The 22,893-nt window shown below is 28.3% G+C and overlaps 1 protein-coding gene across 2 annotated transcripts; it reads left to right on the forward strand.

Moving 5' to 3' along the window:
* The first annotated feature begins 272 nt into the window (after window positions 1-272).
* Window positions 273-22,780, forward strand: LOC136986416 (peroxiredoxin-like 2A). Of its 2 annotated transcripts, none has more exons than XM_067283949.1 (6): window positions 273-419; window positions 566-764; window positions 838-912; window positions 3,714-3,848; window positions 15,620-15,755; window positions 22,442-22,780. In XM_067283949.1, the coding sequence occupies exons 2-6, from the start codon at window positions 570-572 to the stop codon at window positions 22,555-22,557; spliced, it is 657 nt and encodes a 218-aa protein (XP_067140050.1). In that variant the 5' UTR covers window positions 273-419; window positions 566-569; the 3' UTR covers window positions 22,558-22,780. The 2 variants fall into 2 exon arrangements, with proteins under 2 accessions (XP_067140050.1, XP_067140049.1); XM_067283948.1 differs by having other exon boundaries at window positions 294-428.
* Window positions 22,781-22,893: the final 113 nt, after the last annotated feature.

Below are 22,893 nucleotides of genomic sequence, written 5' to 3' on the forward strand. Positions count from 1 at the left end.
GACCTTAATTATATTCGGAAGAAAAGATTTAATCTTAATTTTTGGAAGATTTTAAACCACGATAAGAAGATAAATCGTAAATTCCAAAGAAACGAATTTTTCTGTACAATATGAAAATGCATATTATGCATTTTTAAAATAACTGTGTCTATTTTATACCTGCATCTAGTTAAACTGACATAAAAAATGACAAATGCCTAATTTTTGTTTATTGTCCTCAGATCCGTCGTATAAAACACGTCTCGCTAAATCGGCTAGAAGGACATTTCCCTGTTACGTCATTCTGAAGGATCCAGGTTATTACAACTATTTCAAAAGAAATCCATTTCTTGTTTACAATTGGATAATACGATCAGCTGATTTCACGTCGTAAATGACGTAGAAATTAGTTGTCGGTTTCAACATCCACATTGACTGAGGTATGGCACGTAAGATAGACACGATTCATCCTATACGTTTATAGATTTTTTTTATTATTATTAATATAATTAATTTCGATCTACTTAAATTGATTTTTCTATTAAATAAGTAATGTCAATCAATGTTACATATATATATTTTTTAGATAAATGATGCTATCCTTTTCCTATATCTTGAACGAAATCATGTCAAGATTATATATAGCAGTTGCTACTGCAGTGGCTGGCTTTGCTGTTTATTGTAACCTACCTGCTACCTGGTTACTTCCTGCAGAAAAAGCTACTTTGGAATATTTATCGGGTGCAAAACTTCAGAAATTAGATGGATCCAAGAAAACCTTTCCGGTTAGTATATGATTACGTAATCTTGAAAGTTCTGCATTAACAATAGTTTCTTGATGTTTTTGTTTATTATTAGTCATCCGAACTGTGGAAAGATAATGGAGCAGTTATTATGGCAGTTCGAAGACCAGGATGCTTCTTCTGTAGAGAGGTATTATGTCGTAGAAAAATATTGATATTTTTTGGTTATTGAGTATTATATAACGTACGTTGGATTAATTGTATATATTTGTGCTCTTGATGTAGTTATATTCTGGATTCATTTTTCTCCATTGTAGAACTATCATATAAGAGATTTTTATAATTTTTTAATCTTTATTTAAGAGAAGTGGATTGCACTGAACAGAATAAAACAGTAAGAAGATTTACTGTTCTAATCTTTTTCTGATTCATATGATTTTAATAATCTAGCAGGTTTATTATTAATAACTAAGAATTAATATTTTTTACATAATAAATAAGTATCATAAAATATAGCTCAAAGTTATTTGGGATGGAATAAGCTGCGAATAAAAAAATGTTAACTGAAACAACTCAAACTAACTAAAACTATCCCACTAGGCAAGTTGATATATCTGTGATGCATGTTGATGCGACTCTTAATAACTTGACATATTAACATGACACTGAATAGAAAACTGTTATCGGTCAAAACATATTATTTTAGTTCTGTTGATCTACAGAGGAAAATTAATACAGTTGAAACATAGAACATTTTTTATTTGGATCTTGGATACTTGGTCTTATTACTTCAATTTCTACATGAAACATTAAAGAATTAATCACTTTCACTGTTACAGCAAGACAAACTCTGAGTAGTAATTAATGCAGACATAATAAACAGTTGAGACTGGCATTTAAACATTGAACTGTTTGAATGCCAGTTTTATCTATATTCCAGATATCTTTGTTAGAAAATCCATTTTTGTGTATAGATGTTCTTATAAATTTAGCATCAACCTTGGTAAAATTTAGCATCAATCTTGTTAAAACTTGTTGTATGGCCCAAGCTGGATGATTCAAGAGACCTTAAGGAGAGTGTAAGGTATCTTTCCGTATAACCACTAAACCACCCAGCTAATGCAATTTTAGAATTCTTCAAAATGATCAGAACCAGAACATGGTTGGCAGCAGCAAATTTTATGCTAGACTTCAGACATTTTTAGGAGTTAAGCCATAATAGATTTTTGAAGAATGAAGAATTTATTCCTTTAGTTGACATTCTAAATTGTTGTTTAGGATTTGACAATATTTCTTCAAATGCATACTTTTTGTTAATAAATTTTAGCAAATCCATTTTATCAATATTGTACAAATTTGCAGTTTGTCTCAACAACAATGAACCTTTTTTCATTACAGCATAAGCATTTCCAAACACATCTTATGAGATTTTACCTCATCTTGTTTATATATATATATATATATATATATATATATATATATATATATATATATATATATAATTTCTGACCATTTTAGTGCAAAGAACAGAAAATTCAGTTAAAAATAGTCTATAGCATTATATCCATTATATCAATGTGCCCAAAAGAAAACATGTCAACTTACTCCACATGACACTATTATAAAAAAGCAATTTCGCAAAGAAAAGTTAAATATATAAACAGTCTAAAACAGTATGGTTGCCTTACCTTTAATTGCATTAACATAAAATTAAGCTAATTCAGAATTCAAAGTTTCATACAGCATCTCCAAACAACTTCAACAACCAACATAAAGATTTACTTTTCACTATAGAAAACTGAAATAATTTAATAACTTCTGCTAATTCATAAGCTTGCACATATGCTCACAGTTGTATTGAAGACTTCAGCAAGTAAATACACAGCTGGACCAAAATGCCTCAATGCCTTTTGCAAAATGCAAAAAGCAGAGTGAGCCTCCTTCAATAGACAGGGATAGTTCAGCCACTCCTATCTATTGAATGATGAAATTCTGTTTGTAAATTTAAGTAAAAAATATAAACAATGAATTTTTTAACATCTAAATTTTGAATACTTTTTTCTATTTTGTACATGTACATACATTATTTAATTGTACTATATTATATTATGTTTCAAAAGTTTTCTGATAGTGAGCCCATGACTCACTTTTTTTTTCTGTGCCTCCAGACCCTCCCAGTAAGGACATCCATTATGTACTAGAACCACCCCTATTTTATTTGGTCTAGTTATGCCCTCCCTCATTCTGGTCAAGCTGTGCATATACAGTGCCAAATAAATGTCTGTATCAAGCTGTTCCTGTAACAACTTGTGCTGGTCTTCCCTTTGTATTGAATAGTGCTTGAATGATATAGTTTTCTGTTTATTAAAATCATTCTGTTATTAATTAAAGCAAACAGTTTTACTTTATTTTTATTATTATTAAAGATCGTAAAGTATAATCTATGAGTACATTTAATGGTCTAAAGCAATGTTTTTCAACTGCTGGTCCATAAAAAAATCTTACTGGTCACAGAAAAATATTTGACTGTACAGTTGATTTCAGATGATATTTAAATAAAAATTTAGTGTTACTGTACATTCTTTGTTATGTACAGTAACTCTAAATAAGCATATGTAAGCTTCATAAATACAGTAAGCATAATTTAAAATTGCATATAATTACTTGGTCCATATAAAATCATCCATAATTTTATCAGTCTGCAACAAGAAAGAGGTTGAAAACACTGATCTAAAGTATCTGATCTAAAAGAGTTGAAAGTATTTGGATTTTGTCTGTCTTTTCTCTATTATCATTCTTTGGCTTGCTATCATAATAATTGAAAGACAGGCAATATAATGTCTTCAGCAAACTGTCAAGTATATAATAGTTTTCTAATCTCTAATTCCTCTTAAAAAAGATAAAAAAAAATATCCATCTAATAAATACATATTTTAAATTAAGATGAATAGTTATTTACTAATGAATTGACAAAAAATTTCTTTAATCAAGGAAGCTGCCAAAATATCTACCCTGCATCCAGAGTTAAAAGACATGGGCATTCCACTTTATGCTGTGGTACATGAAGAACTTGGAGTAAAGAAATTTCAGCCATATTTCAAAGGAGAAGTATTTTTGGATGTAAATGTAAGTAAACAGATTTTCATAAAATTAGATCCTTTAACCACTCAGCAGTGAGGGACGTATATATACGTCGAGGGCGATCGTGTGGCAGTGGTGAGGGACGTATATATACGTTAAATTCTTTTGGGGGTATCACCAAAATCTAGCCAAAATCTACCGCAAAAAAAAAATTCACATAAAAAATGAATTATGTAACAATAAAAAAAGACTTTTCTTTACTAGACATAACTGTTTACAAATACTTTTTCTAAAACGGAAACGAGAAAAATTGCGTGAAAAAATACTTTAAAAATTTTTCGGGTATATTCTCCACTACTAAGGGATAGAACCATACCTGACTCTCCCACTGCTGAAAGGTTAATAAAAAGTTGTCTAATTCTTAAGTTTTTTAGTATTTTTTTTTTTTTTAATGGAAAGAACTGTTGAGTTAAAATCTTTAAAGTTAATAAATTCTAATCAAAATAAACAAGAATAAAGTTGTTTTCCGAGTTAAATATGTCCTGTTAAAATTGGTTATAGATAAGGTTCTGATTAAATGAGTATAACTTAAAAGAATTTTAAAAAGTTAATAAACTTCAACAAATTTATTATTGTATTTTCTATTATTTGTTCATATAGTTGTTAAGAATATACATTGCTCTTCTAAAAAAAGTACTGTTGATATGCATGTAAGGTGACTGAACATATAACATTGTTTTTACTAAGCAACTACTAGTACTACATACAAAATACTGATATTTTTTCACACTATCTATCAATATGACATATTGGTTCATTCTGGCTGAAAAATAGACCATGAGAAATGTATATATTATTGACCCTAAAAATGTATATATTATACAGTAACTGTATAATATATACATTTTCCCCTCATTTCCAAATGTTGCTGAAGTTTATACGAGGTGCTAAGCAGTCGCATGCCATCCATGGAAGCTGTGGAAGCATTGTTTCCCTTGTATTTTCTAAAATATAAATATATATTGTGCAATTATTTTTATATTTTAACATACTTTGAATTAATTAAAATTAATATTTTATTATAATCACATTATGTATCTTATTACAAATTTCTGTACTATATATGAAAAACAATGATAAGATTGCTATTGTATATTTGAATATAAATTTGTATATGCATATTCCCAATGGAAGCGCTGTCAAATACAGGACAGCTTTCTCGGTGAAAATATCTGAATCTTGTAAAGCAGTCAGATTTCTATTCACGCATGTGCTTTACAGAGTACCAACCTCTGGCAATTTAGCTGGAAGATGCTACACACCAAAATATAATGCTTCCAATGATTCTATCCAAGACTGTACAGTTTCCCTATCATCAAATGTCATTGCATGCCACTTGTGCTAAAAAAGCATTTGGCATTTATGAGGTAGATAGTGCATTAGTTAAAACCTTAGTAAATAGGTCAAAACTCAACTGTTTTTAAAATAAATAACCTAATTAAGTACAGTAGTACCTCTGTACTTGACCAAACAATCACCACTCACTTAAACAAATTTTCCATTAATAACAAATAAATTTTAATAAATGAAAATAGCAAATTCACTGATACCATATTTGCTGAGAAAACATCTATGTTAAGTAAAGATGGCTGTTAAAGCTGCATTAATTAAAACTTCTGCCACATATAAAAAAAGGATTGCCACAATTTATTTCACACCTTACTCTATTCCCATATTAAGCAAGGGATACCTGTATTAACATGTGCATAACAATTGTACAGGTATACCTCACTTACATTGATAATTGGTTCCAGGAGAGGTGACTTAAGTTGAATTTACTTGTCACTAGGCTAAACCACAAATAACTATTCCCAGTTCTGTATTTAATTTATAAATGCATTTTTAATAATATATGGTTAATAAGAATCTATTTTAAGCTTACAAACAAATTACTTTTTTTTTCTGTGCTATATTAAAAACTAAAATTTATCTAAATTTACAAATACATGTACAGTACATACATACTTGTAAATGTACATGTTTACAATTTGTCGATGTTTACAGTACATCGTGGACTCTATTTGTTAATGTGGTTCGCTCTAAGACATTATAAAATAAAATGATCTTGTAAGGTTAAATATCAAATACAGTTATTAAAATTATTTTGCGATAGTAGAAAATAAGCTTATTTATGTTATATTTACCAATAAAGACCGCTAAATAAGACGACAACACAGAGTCACAGATGTTTTTATATTTCATTCTCTAGGATTTATGATGTACAGTATTAACATTTACTGTAAATGTATGTATTTTAATATGATTTTATATACTTTTATTCTTATTTATTGTATAGTAACATGATTTTATGTGCTTCTGACGCTTTTCTAGTGATATTACGACTTCAATATTTGTGGTGTACAGACATAAAGTTGAATAAAATGACTTAAACTTGATTTTTATATGTTCATATATATTTTTTGACAAACGGCATATAAACAAGAATGACTTAACTCAAAACGACGTAACCTGAGATTTACCTGTATTGCATATAGCCTGATAAACCATATTTGCCATCATAAATGTTTTTAAAAACTACACTTTGAAGTTTGAACAAATAAATTTTATTTTACTTTTTTGTATCAGTGGTTCCCAAGGTTTTGTGACTTGTGCCTTGTCCTTAATCTGCTATCATCTGGTGGTGGCTTTCAATATATTTGGAGGGGTAAACCCAGCTTAGATACTGCTCTTTCTGTCTAAGAGTAATTGGTATGTTGCTATTATAATTAAATGATATAAACAAATGGTTAATGTAACCCTTGGTGCCAAGATGGCAGCTTATCATTGATTTCAGCAAAGAAACAGTGAGATACATGTTCTAACCTAACCTAATCTATTTTAATAATTTGGTTGCTAATAATTATGGTAATTTATTAGAATAGGTTAGGTTAGGTTAGAATGTGCGTCCCACTGTTTCCTTGCTGGAATCAATGACGAGCCGCCATCTTGGCACCAGGGGTTACATTAACCAAACATACAAAGGAAAATAATAGGCCTTGAGCAAAGAATAAATACTGTATTTATATTATATAAAATGTATTTAATACATTTTTTTCATATTAGGTGGTTTTGCTCCCTCAGTCACTCGACAGACTTTATTCACTTATTCAAAAATTCTGTGATGATTTATTAATTCTCAATGTCACTGTTTCTATTTATTTTATTTTAGATAAGAAAACTGTTACGATGATTTTAAGCTAAGTATTTTATATATTATGAGTATAGCTAGATAAGCAGCTAATTCTAAATTTTTTGGTTTTTCAGTAATAGACATGTTCAATTTGGTACCATAAGCAGATATGTAAAATTCCAAATGATTACGTAAAATAGCAGCAAAGTTTTGGTTGGTCCAATTTTCAAATTCTGTTTCCTGAAAATTACAGTTTTACAAGAACATAACATAATTTTAAAAAAAAGCTTGTATTTGTTAAAGTTCCAGTGAGACCAATCTCAAGATACACAATTAAGCAGACATAAAAAACTGCACTGTATAATTGCTGTCAAAGCATAACTAATAACTAAAATAGTGGCTAATCTGGCACAGTTTGAGAACCATTGGTTTAAACCCAAATAGCTCTCTTTGGATCTACCCTTTTTTAGAATCAAAAAATTTCGAATGTAAATTATGGAAAGACATAAATATCTTAATGATTCCTAATAAATCATCCATAAAATGTCTATCTATAGTAAATGATAAAACTTTTTAATTAATGTTACATCATTGTTATAATTCTTTCATCATATGGAACACAGATATTCACTTGCATTTTTTGTGTGAGATTCTAGTGCATTTAAAATTAAATGTTTAAAAACTCTATTAAAAGAATATCTAAAATTGAACATTATGTGGAAAATTTCAGTTGTTAAAGTTTTTGACTGATCTCTAAGTGGTGAATTTTATTTAATACTGAGGGCTTTTTTCCCTATGTGAGCTGAAGCCTGAAAACACTTAGGAATTAATATTTGTTTTAGGTTTTGCAATTTTTGTATATTTTTTGGGAATGTTAATAAATAAAATATGGTTTTGTCTTTTAAAGAAAAATTTACAACTACCAGTGGTGTAACTATCATTTGTGCAACCTGTGTGATTGCACAGGGGCCCAAAGCAGCTATGGCCTTTGGCATCTCTCATTACCAACATAGTTGTTATATCATAGATGAGAATCATTCTTGCAATGATGTGATGCATGATTGACCAATGCTCAGAGTAGAGTGCTTTAAGGAGGGGGAGACTTACAGTGTGCAGCTCAAAGAACTTTATAAAAGAATGAGTATTTTCACTAATTGTCCACAATAAAAGGAGATTATGTATGGTGTTCGGACTCTAATGGTTTCCATGTGATCAAAATAATATGCAAATTATATAAATTCTGAGCAAATTTGAATTTCTTATTTATTTTGTTGCTGTTATGTATAGTAAAATAAAAACACTAATTTTTTTAGTAGGTACTGTACGTTTATCTTTTATAAATAGGAAAATTATTTTTCAGTAATTTGTATGTATTTTTTTAATGATTTAGTAGGAAATACTTCTCATTGTGAGAGTTTGAAAAATGAATGTAAAATATGGTTAATATGTCACAACATTAATGTTGACATGCTTAAGAAATATACACTAAAATGTTCTTGTCGAAAGTAAAATTTGCAATGATAATTTCACAAGCATTGTCTGAAAATATATTTTCTCAAAATATTGGATATTTTCATTATATCCAATTTTCAGATAATTTTTGTGCTTAATGGTCAAAGAGACGAAGCAGTTTACTATTACATTATATCAAAAATTTAGAAACAAGAAAACTGGACTATATTTGTTGCAGTAGTCCAGGAAAAATCTAGAAGGCCAATGTTCATTGCAAAGTAAATAGGCCCATAGTGTACTAATGTGTTCATGTATTCTTAAGATATCTTCTTAATTACTTATCACTATACTTTTATGTATATTAGGCTGTATTGCAAAAATATTACAGGAAGTCCATGGGGCCTGTTTTGGAAATGTTGCACAGGACTCATTCATTTGTAGTTATGCCATTGACAAGTACTGTATGTTTCCATGTAATAATACACAAATTATAATTTTCAGGTGTTTAGAATAAAATGGAAAAGGAACATATGCAATGTCTACTGTATTTAAATTTATATTTGATTTTTATATATAATTTTGTATAGAGAGTAAGCTGGACTTGAATAATAGACAGAACACTTCACAGACAATTTGGAAAAGATTCAAAGACAAGTTTAGAGTTATCTTATTTGTTTTGCATTTTAAGAGGAAGACTTACTGCATTGTGATCCTATTCAGTGATGAAATTCAAAAATTTCAGCAGCGTTTCTCATCATTCCTATCATTTAAAAAATAAAAAGAATATGTTTTGGAATAATTTATTTTAACTTTAATTTAACTTTAAATATTTCCAGATTGAAAGTTGTTTATTATCATAATTTTTTAATTTTTTCTTGATTTAACCTGGTATCATCAATTGTGTGTTTGTTTCTATGCCAACCAGGAAGCTAATATTGATTGTTATTAAACTTAATATATTCTGAATTGTATTTCTTTTAATATAATATATAATATTCATGCAAGAAAACCTCTTTCTGATTTCACAGAACTAAGAACAATAGTGTTATTTGTTGTCTTCTCTATAACTTCTGAAATTTCATGACATTGGGACTACGTAAAACATTTTCTACATAGCAACAAGAAACGTTGTTGATTTTGTGGTAAAAACTTTTAGAAATCAATCAGTTTTTCTTTGGCATACTTTCAAGGATCAGTATTCCATGAATCTGGTTTGAGTATTTACAATTCATGAATTCTAATTTAACTATTTTGTACATTTTTCCTCAACTTTAGTGGTTACAACTCATCAGTCTGGTTTTCATATTTTTTATGATTACACCCAGTAGTTTTGACAAAGAAGGTCATTGTATTTTTTCTACAAATTCAATTGTGAAGCTTCGGAAATGGGTGTAGACTTTGTGCGAAAAGAGGAAAAGAAATTTTTTTCCCATTGTTTTGGAGTAGAAGCCAATAATAATATAATAAATTTATGTTGAAAAAAACCCTCAACAAGAAAAAACGGGAAAACGAAAAATGAATGTTTTATGTCCATAAAAGGGCATGTCTGTAGAGATTTCCAAGAAAGTCGGACTTCTCAGGTTAAAACAATAGATGAATTTGAGTACTTAGATGAAACATCTTCGATAGGAATCGAATTGTCAGTCGATGTTGACTCATCCAACGACCTGGGTTCCGATCTCGTTACAATTCGTAGCGAAGGGGGGGACCAATTAGAGAGCGGAGGCAAGTCGGCATTGGCCTATCGGAATGTTCGATCTGGGACTCAAGGAAAAGTTATAAAACCCGAAGAAAAAGAGGAGATGACGTTCTCGGTTATTAGTTCTCTCAGTTCTTGGTTCGTCCTATCTTGGACGTGTGTACTTCCGTAAAATTAGGAGGAACTTTTCGGACATTGTGGAAACAACCCCTCTGTCGTGTCGCCTAGTGCCATCCAGGTTCCTGGGAGAAAAATCACCTGAAGTCGTGCCCAACGCCTTCGGGGTCTACGATCATTTCACCGTCCACGCCGAACTGTAGGAAAAGAAATCCCGAACATTCGAACTTTATTTGGACTTAATTCTCGTGCTTTGTGCTGTGTTACCCCTTTGTTCAAGGAAATATTGTAAGAAATTTTTATTTTATTAAACGGTTGTGAGATGGAAAACCTGTCTCCGTGAAATCCTTCCACTCTCACACGGCAGTGTTGACCGCTCGACTGTCGCGACATCTTTTCACCCAATCGGCTAACCTCACACAATATTTTTAACGCATCAGAAATTATTGGTGAAAACTTGAGTTAATTTTATCCAGAATGTCTTTGTTCATCCATTTTATTTCCATGAAAACATCACTTAAAGCAAGTTTCAGACGATGATTTAAATAATACCAAAATTATGATGTTAGAAAAATCTTTGGAAAATCTAGTGTTCATCCCAGATTCACAATCAAGCATGACACTTGCTCCATCAGAAAAAAATACAGCTAAATTTTTCTTTTAGTAGTTATCAAATCCAACATCACACAAACTTTTTAATAATCCTTTATGCTTCTTTGCATCTTGTGCTTCCAACCTGACTAAATTACAAAAAATCATTGGTGATAGATAAAAATCTTCAGTTTTTTTAAAAGATTACAATAACTGATTTCTTTTAGATATGATTGAAGCTTCATCAATAATCACAGCAATTTTTACAGTTTTTTTTTTTATTACTTCAATAAATATTTCGTAGTTTGATTATGGATAGATAAACAGATATCAGAAACAAGCCACATACATGGAGGACTCCAAAAATAACAGAAATAATTTTGTGGCACATGGTAGATTTGTAGTACATGTATCTGCCGCTAGATGTCAGTAGACAGAATTCTTTGGAGTCAGTATGCGAAGCAGTGTCGACATGTCAAGACTTGTTGACCGCCAATCAGAAAAGCAATCACTTGGCAGCTTGTCAGGCTTTGAAAGAACATTTGGAAAATGATCCAGACTTGTTTTCTAAGGTGATAACTGGTGATGAATCGTGGTGTTATGTTTACGATTCAGAAACTAGATGTCAATCCAGTCAATGGTAAACATTGGGATCTCCCATCCCAAAAAGCAAGACAAGTGAAGTCGTGAGTAAAAACCGTGTGAATCTGTTTTTTTTGATATGAAAGGAATTGTTCATTTTAAATTCATCCATTCAGGCCAAACAGTTAATTGACATTTTTACCTGGAAGTCCTCAAAAAACTTTGATGCTGTGAGAAGGAAAATAAGGGACTTGTGGTGAATGGGGGATTGGTTTTTCTTAAAAAGTAGTATGGTCAATATTTGTTCAAATTGTGGTGTTAAGTTTTGTGAATCATAAAGCTTGCCCTGATTATTTTGGATAATTAATACTCATGTCTGTATTTAAAAATTTTAATTTCTTAAGTAATTCAATTGTTAAATTTTTAATTCTGAATCAACAGTGTTTATTGCTCTACTGTATTTGATTCTGAGACACGTGTTTTGAAATCAAAATAAGATTTTCCTATTCCCATAGAGATAAGAATTTAAAATAATCAGCTTTATTAAGTTTTGTTAGATAAACAAGTTAGAAAACAATACAAATTCCATAAAATAGGTAATGCTTTGCAGTTCTTTCCAAGCCCTTCTATTTATACAAAAACTATTTGTTTACATTCTGCATCATAATGTCATTTTGAAGTCTTTTTCAATATTAAAAAGTTTAAATGTTATTTATTATCAGCAAATTTTATTTGAGTTTATGTGATCATTTAATGGTAGAGCCAAAAAGGTCTACTGGTGAATAATAAATGTACCATGCCTGTTTTTGATAACTTTTGATTTTTGCTTTGGACAGCCAAAAATAGGTTTAACAATGCATATTGAAATTGAAGAAATTTGATAATTTTTTTCATATACAACACAGACAGGTGAAAATTTTTGTATAATACAGTAAAACTTCATTTTGTGGCACCTTGCTTATGTGTCACTCCTGAAATTTTCCTGTAAAACTGCTTAAGTTTTAATATAGATCAAATTCCATCCTGGTGGCCAAGATAGGTGTGTCCTAAAGTGACATTTATTCCTTTTTAAGTGGCCATATGAAAATCCCCACATTCCTATGTATTATTTAAACAGTTTTACATGGAATTTAGTTTTGTTGCTATAGTTTTGCAATAGTCTGCCAATATCCTTCTGATAGACAGTGTTCAAATAAAATAACTCTTTACACTCAACAAATTAAAGTTATCTCCAGAATTTGATAAGAAAAAAGACAATTACATATTTTTCAACAATTTTATACAAAATCTGATTGTATTTATAAAAATATAACTATAAATCAGCAATGATCTGTCTACATCACTGATAAGTCACTCATAACATTCAATTAAGAAAAATAACAATGAGCCTGATTAAAATTTGGTTTAATTATTAACATTTTTTTCCCAACACTTCACTTACTCATTAGACCCTTCTGTATATTTAGTGATTCCCAATAACTTTTTCTGAATTCTGTTAAAATACAGGGTTTATATAAAACCTTTATCATCATTTTATAAACATATTGATCTCTATGGAGTATTGATTTTATATATGGATATTAAAAAATTCTGTTTATTATTTTACTGTACAATATTTGAATGAACCTTACTGCAAACAGCTTGTGTTCACTTTACATGTAATCTGTATTTTAATATTTTATTATTTAGTGTTAATATACTGCTCTCTATGAAAGTTTGAATTATTGTATATTACAAATGATGTACAGTATAGTTCAGTCAGGTTACACCTGCCTATTGCTAGCATTTTGCCAACTCCCTTGGATTCATCTTGGAGGAGAAGTAGGCATGGACAAATGGGACTTGTTCAAGCAGTGCCTGGAATGTAAGGACCAGTGTCTCTGGAAATTTTTTGATTTTCCTATGGTGCCACTTGCAGTAAGCAGATTTTTACCATGTTATTGGTTACTGAAATTAGTGAGTCTTAACTGTAGCAGCAAATATTCAACATGTTTGAATTTTCCTTAGTGATATAGTGAGCAGCTGTAGAATGGTTTGTGGAATTGTTTTCATAGTAACTGTCACCAATTCTTACCACTGCTGATTACTAATATGTTTAATGTTTTTAATGTAAGATTTTGCATATATTAATATCATGTTTTTTCTTGTAATAAATTTTAATTCTTTTTCTTTCTGTTAACAATATCAATTTTAAATATTTCATTACAATAAATGAAAGTATAAAAAGATTTTTGCGCTCAAGATTTATTTCTTGTTGTTGTTATTACTGAAGAAGTTTGTTATTAATAATTTGTAAACATTTTATCTCGTTAAAGATACATCAAATATCATTTAATCAAACTTTTTCTTCTGTAACAAAATGATTTACTTGATTACTCTAATATTTTTAAAATTAAAGCTTAATCTTCTGCAGTTAAATCACAGCAAATATTTAGAAAAATTTGCTTTTAAAACTATGTATTTCAATACTTAAAAGAAATTGTTAAACCAGTTTTTTCCTGAATGGTTAGTGCCAATTTGATTTTGCATAGAAGGCATCATGTCCAGCCCAGTTATGTCGAGTCAAATCAAGGCTGACTGTGACTTATCTTAGTCAAGATTTTTAGATCAGTCTTGGTCAGTCAGTCAGGAAAAGGTGTATTTTGTGTTCTTTTAAAACTAGAGTTACCATATGTCATGTTTAGCCTGGACAGTCCTGGAATCATGCAACATCTGGGATTATGTCCAGAAATGAAAAAGTCCAAGATTTTTTTTGTTTGTGGAAGGAACAAAAAATAAATAAATTATTTATAGCTGCAGCAATAATTTGATTTTCAGTGTGTCTCACAAGAGCTCAATATATGTAAAGTAATCAAAGTAACATATTACAGTACAGATAGAATTTTAAAATACTTAAAAATGTGTTTGCAAAAGGATTTTTAAGCAGCTTAGTGCAAGCTTATAAAACTTTAGTATAATTGTTCTGGCAATGTTGCTCTTTCCGGTAATAGTAGTAGTAGCATGAAAAACATTGTTAATTGAATTTGATGTGTTTACTCGAGACATCAGCTATTAGACAGGATCTTTCCATTATGAACAATATTTTTTGCTTATGAAAGGTGTTGGTTACAAATGTCAACAGTAAAATACCTATTAAATTGAATTTTAAATATTCTTGCAGTGACTTTTATGACCATATAATCTAATAAACAATTTTTAAAAAAGTATTATCTAGTAAAAAATGCAATGTAATTGATCTAAAACAAGAACAATCATTTTCATCACTTACATAGTATGCCTAATTTTTTAAATTTTTCTTTAATCTGTAGATTAAATGTGCCTTTTTCTATAATTTGTATTTTGATCTTTCATCTTACACTTTTATAATTATAAACACCAACCAAAACCTAATGCATAGCAAATAGACACCCACAACTGCTGTAAATAATTGGGCTATAATTTGGAAATAATAATTATTTCCAAATTATAGCCTAACCCGATTATTTACGGCAGTTGCGGGTGTCTATACACTTTTATAGGAAAGGATTAAAGCATATATATTCATAACATTAAATTTTATTCATTTTTCTAAAGAATAAGTGTTCATAAGTGTCCCAGATGTACTGTATTCTTATCCATAATTAATGTAAATGTCCAGGATTGCTCTTCCAAACTTATGGTAATCCTATTGAAAACAGGAGTATGGAAGATTTAATTTTAATAGTGGAGGATAATGAAGTAATGTATCTATACTCTTAAGCTATTCAGCTTCCAAATTTATTCACACAAGATTTCTTAATTTAAGAAATAAATGTAGGATCATTTGAAACTATTGTAGTTGAAAAATTTGTTTGGATCCTTTAATAAATCCAGAAATAAATGACTGAAAGACCCAAAACAAGTCTTCTGGTATTTATAGGATGAATACAAAATAATTCTCTTTGTTGCCTTTTTTTTTTATATCTTTTCTCTTCTCTTTTCTTCTTTCTAATCTTTCTCTTCTTAAATTTTTTAAGAATTATCATCATAAAGTAGATTAAAGAACTTTAGAAAGAGATATGTATTTCATAAAACTGTTAACGATGGTAAAAAAATTGAATTATAAAGATGTTTTAACTGATAAAAGTGAAATTATTTAAAATAGTATTATTCTAGAATGAGCAAAAATGGAATAAAATAATCCAAATTATACATTTTACTTTTTAGCGAATATTTTATGGACCCAAAGAAAGAAGGACCTTATTGCTAGGATTACTTCGTATTTCTGTTTGGCAAAATGCATACAGAACTTGGAAGAACGGTTACAAAGGCAATTTGAAAGGCGACGGATCACTTTTAGGAGGTAAATTTATATTTTAAATACTTTTCAGGAATATGTAAAGTATTTTAACGTAATAAAGATAGAATAATTACATTTTAATATTTTCAATGAATAATTGAATGAACGAAATATTTTATCTTCAAGAGAAAAATAGACAATTTGAATTAAACACAATTTTATTTTATGATGTAAGCTGAAATCTTGTTATAGAATCAAATGTCATATCTTACATTCTCACATACATTTCTTATATTATTTTCCTTCTGTAAATGAGTGAATATCTGTTGAAAATGTTAGTCATTTTTTATACAGTGTTTTGTGTTTGATTTTTTTAATTTTCTGATTATATATATATTTTTAAATCTCATAAAATATGTGTTAGCTGATAAGAAATATATTAAAACAGTACAAGGAACTAAATATTATTTGAAAAACTTAATTACAAAGAAAATAAATTATCACAAAGTTTTAGAAGTAATTTGAATTTTTTTATATTCATCTTTTGATATTAATGAAGTGTCAAATAATAATTTTCATATAGTTTATATAGAAAGCAATTCTTTTATTATTTATTTTTTACATGCCACTAACTTTAATTATGTATATTTATTCTTGATATGGATTATATCAATACAATTAAATAAATAAAAACTGTACACTGTAATAATCTTTACAAAATATTATTATAATATATATACCATCATAAAATTAATTATTGATAGTGCAAAGCATTCAACAGATTGACTTTTATTCCTGTCATAAATGAAGTTTTTATGACATCTTGTTTCATAAATCATATTGTAATTTGTTCATGTAAGTTGATAGCAGTTCTAATTTCACATTCAAACTGTTATGAATAAAATGTAATATGGCTCTCTCTCTCAACCTATAGGAATGTGGGAAAAAACAAAACAAAAAAAAACAATTGAGTTATAAAGCTTTCCTGTCTTAGGCAAGCAGTTTTACCACTTGGTAAGGTCTCTTTTTTAACAGTCCATTAGGCTATTCAATTCTTGGTCTTCCATGGCTCTTTTCTCCCTCTACCTACCTTCCAGTAATGTGTTCATCCAAGAAGAATTTCTGATGAGGTGTCCAATCAAATTGTTCCTTCTCCTTTCTATTGTTGCCAAAAATAGTCTTTCTTCTCATGACATCATCAAAATGTCTTCGTTTCTCCTCTGATCTGTCCATGATATGTGTAGCATTCGTCTCCGGCACCAGAACTCGGATGCCACCGATGCCACCAGTTTGTTTTTCTACCTCCTGAAGTGTCCGGGTTTCCGAGCCAAACAATGCTATACTCTGCACGAAGCTTTTCATAAAACAATAATATTGCTATAGAATATAATTATCAATACAATCAAACCCAAACCATAGCAAAATATTAAGGAGTTTTTACATTGTGTAATTATTCACATTAAGCAGCATGATAAAACTTTGTTTATTTTAAAACTATTAACGTGAAAACTAAAAAGAAGTACACAGAAATAAAAATTCAAATCACGAGAGAATGAGAAATTCACTTCTGTTTAAGATTGCTGAGTACAAATTATTGTTTACCAAGCACAAGATAGGCAAGCTGTTAAACATGGTAAAAGATAGATTATATTGAATGTTTATAACACTTTCTGTATTGCTTATCGTGAATAACTTCATAATGTAATGACTCCTGTAAATGAACTTTTTGATGGAACTATGTTGTGTTTAAGAATATTAGTGTTCTTCAGTAGTTTCACAGTGATATTTGTGACATCATTTCGTCTCCAGTACATACATCACTATCAACTTGGTTAAGATAGAGTATGGATTTAACTTAGATCTTCTTGACCATTTTGTATGCTGTTTTTGACAATAGAAAGTTTGAATCAGCTAAAAACAGAATGTATTCAAATATAAATTTCTGAAAAGAAAATCAATAGTGATTAGGATATGCAAAGAAAAATCATGAAGTATGAAATCATCAGAAAATAATATCTGGCATTACAGGAGTTCATCTAATTTAAGACAGGATCTATGTACTCCTAAGGAGTGTTAACACTGCTACTAGGTGCATAATATACAATACATAAGAAAAATCAGGAGTCAAGTCAGTCCATTTTTACTGACTCCTCTAGCAAATTTGTTTCTGACTCAGACTCCACATTCTTTTATTTAATAAAACTGTTGCAATATGATCAGTCTGAAATAATTAAGTAGCGGTAGCAATTCGTGTATCTAATATGGAGGTACTGTCGCAGGAGGGTGCATAGCATACAACAGCAATAAAATTGTTATTTTGTATAATGTTTTTATCAAAATCAACACAGATCAAAATTTTACACAAAATCAAAACAGTACCATTAGAATTTGTGCTGTATAGCCTCCTGCTACAACACCCAGTTATAATGCCACAAGCCACTATGTTCCTTAGTCTACATATTGGATACACAAAGATATGACAAATGTCTCGATCTTCACAGTGATTATGTCGAAAAGTAATCTTGTTTGTACCTAACTTGTGGTAATAAATTCATTTTGTTATTTACATTTGTCTTTGTTTGATGGACCATTGGAAGTTGAAAAAGAAACAGCCTTCATAATTTAAATTAAAAATATAGTAAATAATATATGATAAGCATTGTCAGGAAAAGTTATCTGAATAAAAATAAATTCAGAATTCTCTTGATATTTCATTTTTGAAAATTGTATAAAATTTTTGAATATATTATAATTAATTAATTTGTTAATATGTATTTATATACATGATAATACATATTTTTAGTTCTTTTAATGCTTTATATTTATTATCATCATCATTTAGTACCTTTCATTATTTACATAAACTTATTTATTCCAATTAAGTGTATATAAATAAATAGAAAATCAATGTAAATTAATTGTGCAATGTGATACTAAGAGATTCTCAAGATTTTAAATGAATAATTGCCAGCCAACAATGTTGAATGAATCATTTATATTGTTTCTTATAAATAGGAAGAGCAGATCAACACAAAATTAGTTTTATCATTACTCCATGTTGAAGTATAATTCTCAAGTACTGTCATTAAAACTCAGTTCCGTCTTTCTAGATTATACGTAAATGATAAGATTGATCAAATATATTCTGTTTAAGGTTTATTCCATTCTATTATAGCAACATGAGTTTCTTCAAGTGTCTAACACGTAAATAGGTGCCAGTTTTGCAAAGGATTATCTCGGAATCATCACTCGGGTTACATATTTATCATTATTGCATCATTTAGAATACCTATCATTCTGACTGAATTGGTCAAACTGGTCATTCCTTATAGATGTTTACATTATGAAGTAAACTTTTTGTTCATGTTTTGATTTGTGATTCATATTTATCCGGAAAACAGTCAAAACTCTCAATATCTTATAAATTTAGATATTATGATCTCAAGAATTCTTAATGCTTTGATCTGTTTAAAATCTGATTTCTTAAAAACATTCTGGCCTGATTTTATAGCAATTTTTGCTTAGCAGAGTTGTATTTGTTAATATTAGCTTACTTAATTTAATTGTTTAGATTTAGCGTTTTTACTTTAAAATATCTATAATAATATGAAAATGTTATGGCTATGTAAGGACACTGATATCTTAAAGCTTACATATTTTTAAAATATTCATTATTTTTTTATTCCTTATATTCTACATTCAGTTTTCTTGATAAATTACAGTAGAGTGTCGTTTATCCGAATCGATTGGGGACCGGGGTTGTTCGGATAACTGATTATGTACGAAAAAATATATTAACCTATCCCACATTGAAATTTTTCTCCGTTACGTGTTGCTACACGTCGAATTTTTGTCGATGTTAAGCCTAACATAAATTTTTTTAAATAATAATCGTGGCTATTGTATTGTTAAAAATTATTTCTTTATTTTGTACAAACAAAATAAATATATTAATCTAGTATCAAAAACGTTCGATTCAGCACGACACAATCCGACTCGAACGCTTTCGGATAAATGACGCTGTACTGTACTGATTTCTTAGTATCAATTTCCAAGAAAAAATTAGATATTCAAATGTCAAATGTCGGAATTATGTAGCAATGACGTTTCTAAAATTTGGTGTATAAATTGAACAAGAACTGCTTTCAGTACTAATATTCAATATTCAATATATATATACATACATACACATACATATATATTTGTATGTTTTTCTTAAACTTGTACCGGTATTATCATTAAAAAGTACTTACAAATATAACAAAACAAGAATTAAATTTATTTGCATTTAATGAAATTTTAGCATAAGATCATGTATATGTTAATGTTTTATTTCGAATTATTTTTATACCAAATCTTTAAATCTTACTATATTTATAATTTACATATTTTTAGTTACTACTTTGGTGTAGTGTATGGTACAGTTCATTCTCATCACTAATGGATGCTGTCAATTGCTATATAAATAAATGCATTTTAACAAGTGATACAAAACTTTTTGAAATGCTAAATTTCAGAGATTATCATCTTACATAAATTTCTTCATTCATATAACTTTTCATAATAATTAAATTCTAAGAAATAATATCGAAGAATTTCTTATTTTTAATCTTTTCTAATTCTTGTTTTTTAGATTCGTCAAGCTTTTAACATTATTTTGTAGTTTGAATTTAAATATTTATTTTTCTAAAACACAAAATTAATCAATTAAATAGAATAAACAATGTCTTTATATTTTATTGAATATTTTTCATTACCGTCGTCCTGGCCATTTTTGAATTTTGATTTACATCCGATTTGAAGCCGTTTTTACTTTTTTAATCAAAGTATTTATTAATTTTTGATTTCTTTGAATAATTTTAACAAAAAAGAATGCCAATAAATCTGTAAATGCACAATATCATTCTACATAACAAATTTGAATGTATTTTATCATTAATAAATCTCAATCTTCATACTCATTCAATTACCTCTGGATTTCTTTAAAACAATATCATTAAAGTCATTATAAAGGATAAAAAAATGTTCTATGACTCATGTACAATTTCTTTAGCCTAGAAAGTTACCTCAATACTGAAATTAATATTTTAGTTGTGTGTGTGAAGTCAACATTTATTTTAGTTAAACTAATTGAAAATCATTTAATTTAGTCTCTCTAATTAAAGGTGATCAGATTTGTTTGTTCTGACTTTAGGATTTAATAAGGTCTTCGTGTTTTTATATATTCATAAAATAAAAAAATTGGAAGAAAATGGTAACGAAAATAAATTTAATATTTTATGGTATAATAATTTTTCAATGTCTGAAATATGATGTAATTATGCTCGAGTAGTAATCCTGTAAAATAAGTTAATTATAATTTAAACTTGCACGATTGGTAAAGAAATGTCATAGTAAGAAAATTTGCTTTGTAATTTTCTGCTAAAAATTTATATTAATCATTGCATATTTTGTTCTATTCTTAGAATTAGATTTAATTATTACTGTAACTTGTAGTATGTACAAGTAAATGAAATTGTAATAATTTCAATTCACAGATATTATGTTATTCCTTCATTTAGAAACTTTTTCCAAGTTCAGAAAGACTACAGACATAATTTTGGCCTGTGAAGTTTTGTAATTAGAGGAGTATTAGATTTGGTTTATTACGTTCGGAATGAAAATCAAATTTGCAATGTGGAAAATTATATATTTGTTCACGCAATGAAAGATAGATAAAATGCCATTTTTGTTCTACTTTTTTAACTCTTAAAAATTTCAGAAGCATTTGCCTGTTTTAATCCAGCATTTTTATGAGTTTAATTTTAAAAAGATGAACTATCCAAAGTTTTAAAAATGTATTTCACTAATAAACATATTTTGCATTTTTATTTTGTATTAATTGTTATTTATTTTAAAGGAAAGCTGACTTCACAACAATTTAAAAACTTATTACTTTGCTTGCTTTTTTGATATTTATATTGAGTAGATTTGACAACGTTAGGAATAATCCAATTATGCAAAGCATAGAGTGTTATTTATTGCAGGTAGTAAATTATTGCTTGGAATATAGAATATTGTTTGTTGTTTTGTGCAGGTTTTATGTATAATTTAATCTTAACATTTTCGCTGTTGACATTGAATCAACATACTTTGTGCAACTTTTTCATTTTTTTTTAAATGTCTCACTATTTACTCAAAATGAAAAAAATTTTATTCTTGTGTATATCTTTATGGAATTATGAGATGCACCTATCTAAGGACATATTTAATTATAATAAATAATGATAAATCATTTCCAGGAAAAACAATAAAATATAATCTTTAAAATATTTATTATTAATTTGAAGTGTCTGAGAATCTGAAAAATGATGTATGCACATTACTAAAAACTTCTGAATGATGCAAAATCATACAATTGGCGGCGAAAGTGCTATACATTAAAAAAAATTTCTTTGAATAATGTTATCGGTAATATTTTCTTTGGACATTTTTGTATATTACTGGCAATTATGGTGCTTTTTAAGTAATTTAGTAGTAGTTTGAATCATATTTAATTTATTATTTGATTATTTATATATAAATTTATATACAACCAATTTTCATATTCAATATAATCTTTATATGAGAATAAAACATTTTCTGATTAGTTTAATATGTTGGAGTTTAACTAAAAGTTTTTCATAATAGTGAGAAAATAATTTTAATATTTCTATGAAAATTTCAAGTAAATATTTGGTAATAATTCTGCATTTTTTTTTAAAAAATAGGTGTCTTTGTTTTGGGAAAAGGAAACCAAGGCATATTATATGAATATAGAGAAAAAGAATTTGGAGATCATGCTAATATCACTGAAATATTAGCTGCTGCTAAGACAATTGCATAGATAATGGAAACTTTTTTGTTGCTGCTAATGTTTATTACAAAAATAAGGTGAAAGGCTGTAAATATGTTAATGATACTCTTACAAAAAAAAATTGTAAATTGACTCTTTTTATACATTTGAAAATTAATGTGATACTGTTTATAGATCATATTTCAAATTTGTATGCAGAAATATCTGAAATATACAATAAAATAAATTAACATTGTTGATTTAAATAAGTTAATGTTTAATCTCTTCTTATTTTTCCTGATGTGCTGGACTAGAATTAAATTGTAATGTGTTAAATATATATTTAAGAAATAACACTTAATTTGTCAAGTAAATGTAAGATTCACA

This window comes from Centruroides vittatus, unplaced genomic scaffold (genome assembly GCF_030686945.1).
Source record: "Centruroides vittatus isolate TY-2023 unplaced genomic scaffold, ASM3068694v2 scaffold_1015, whole genome shotgun sequence".
In the NCBI taxonomy this organism is placed as follows: domain Eukaryota; kingdom Metazoa; phylum Arthropoda; class Arachnida; order Scorpiones; family Buthidae; genus Centruroides; species Centruroides vittatus.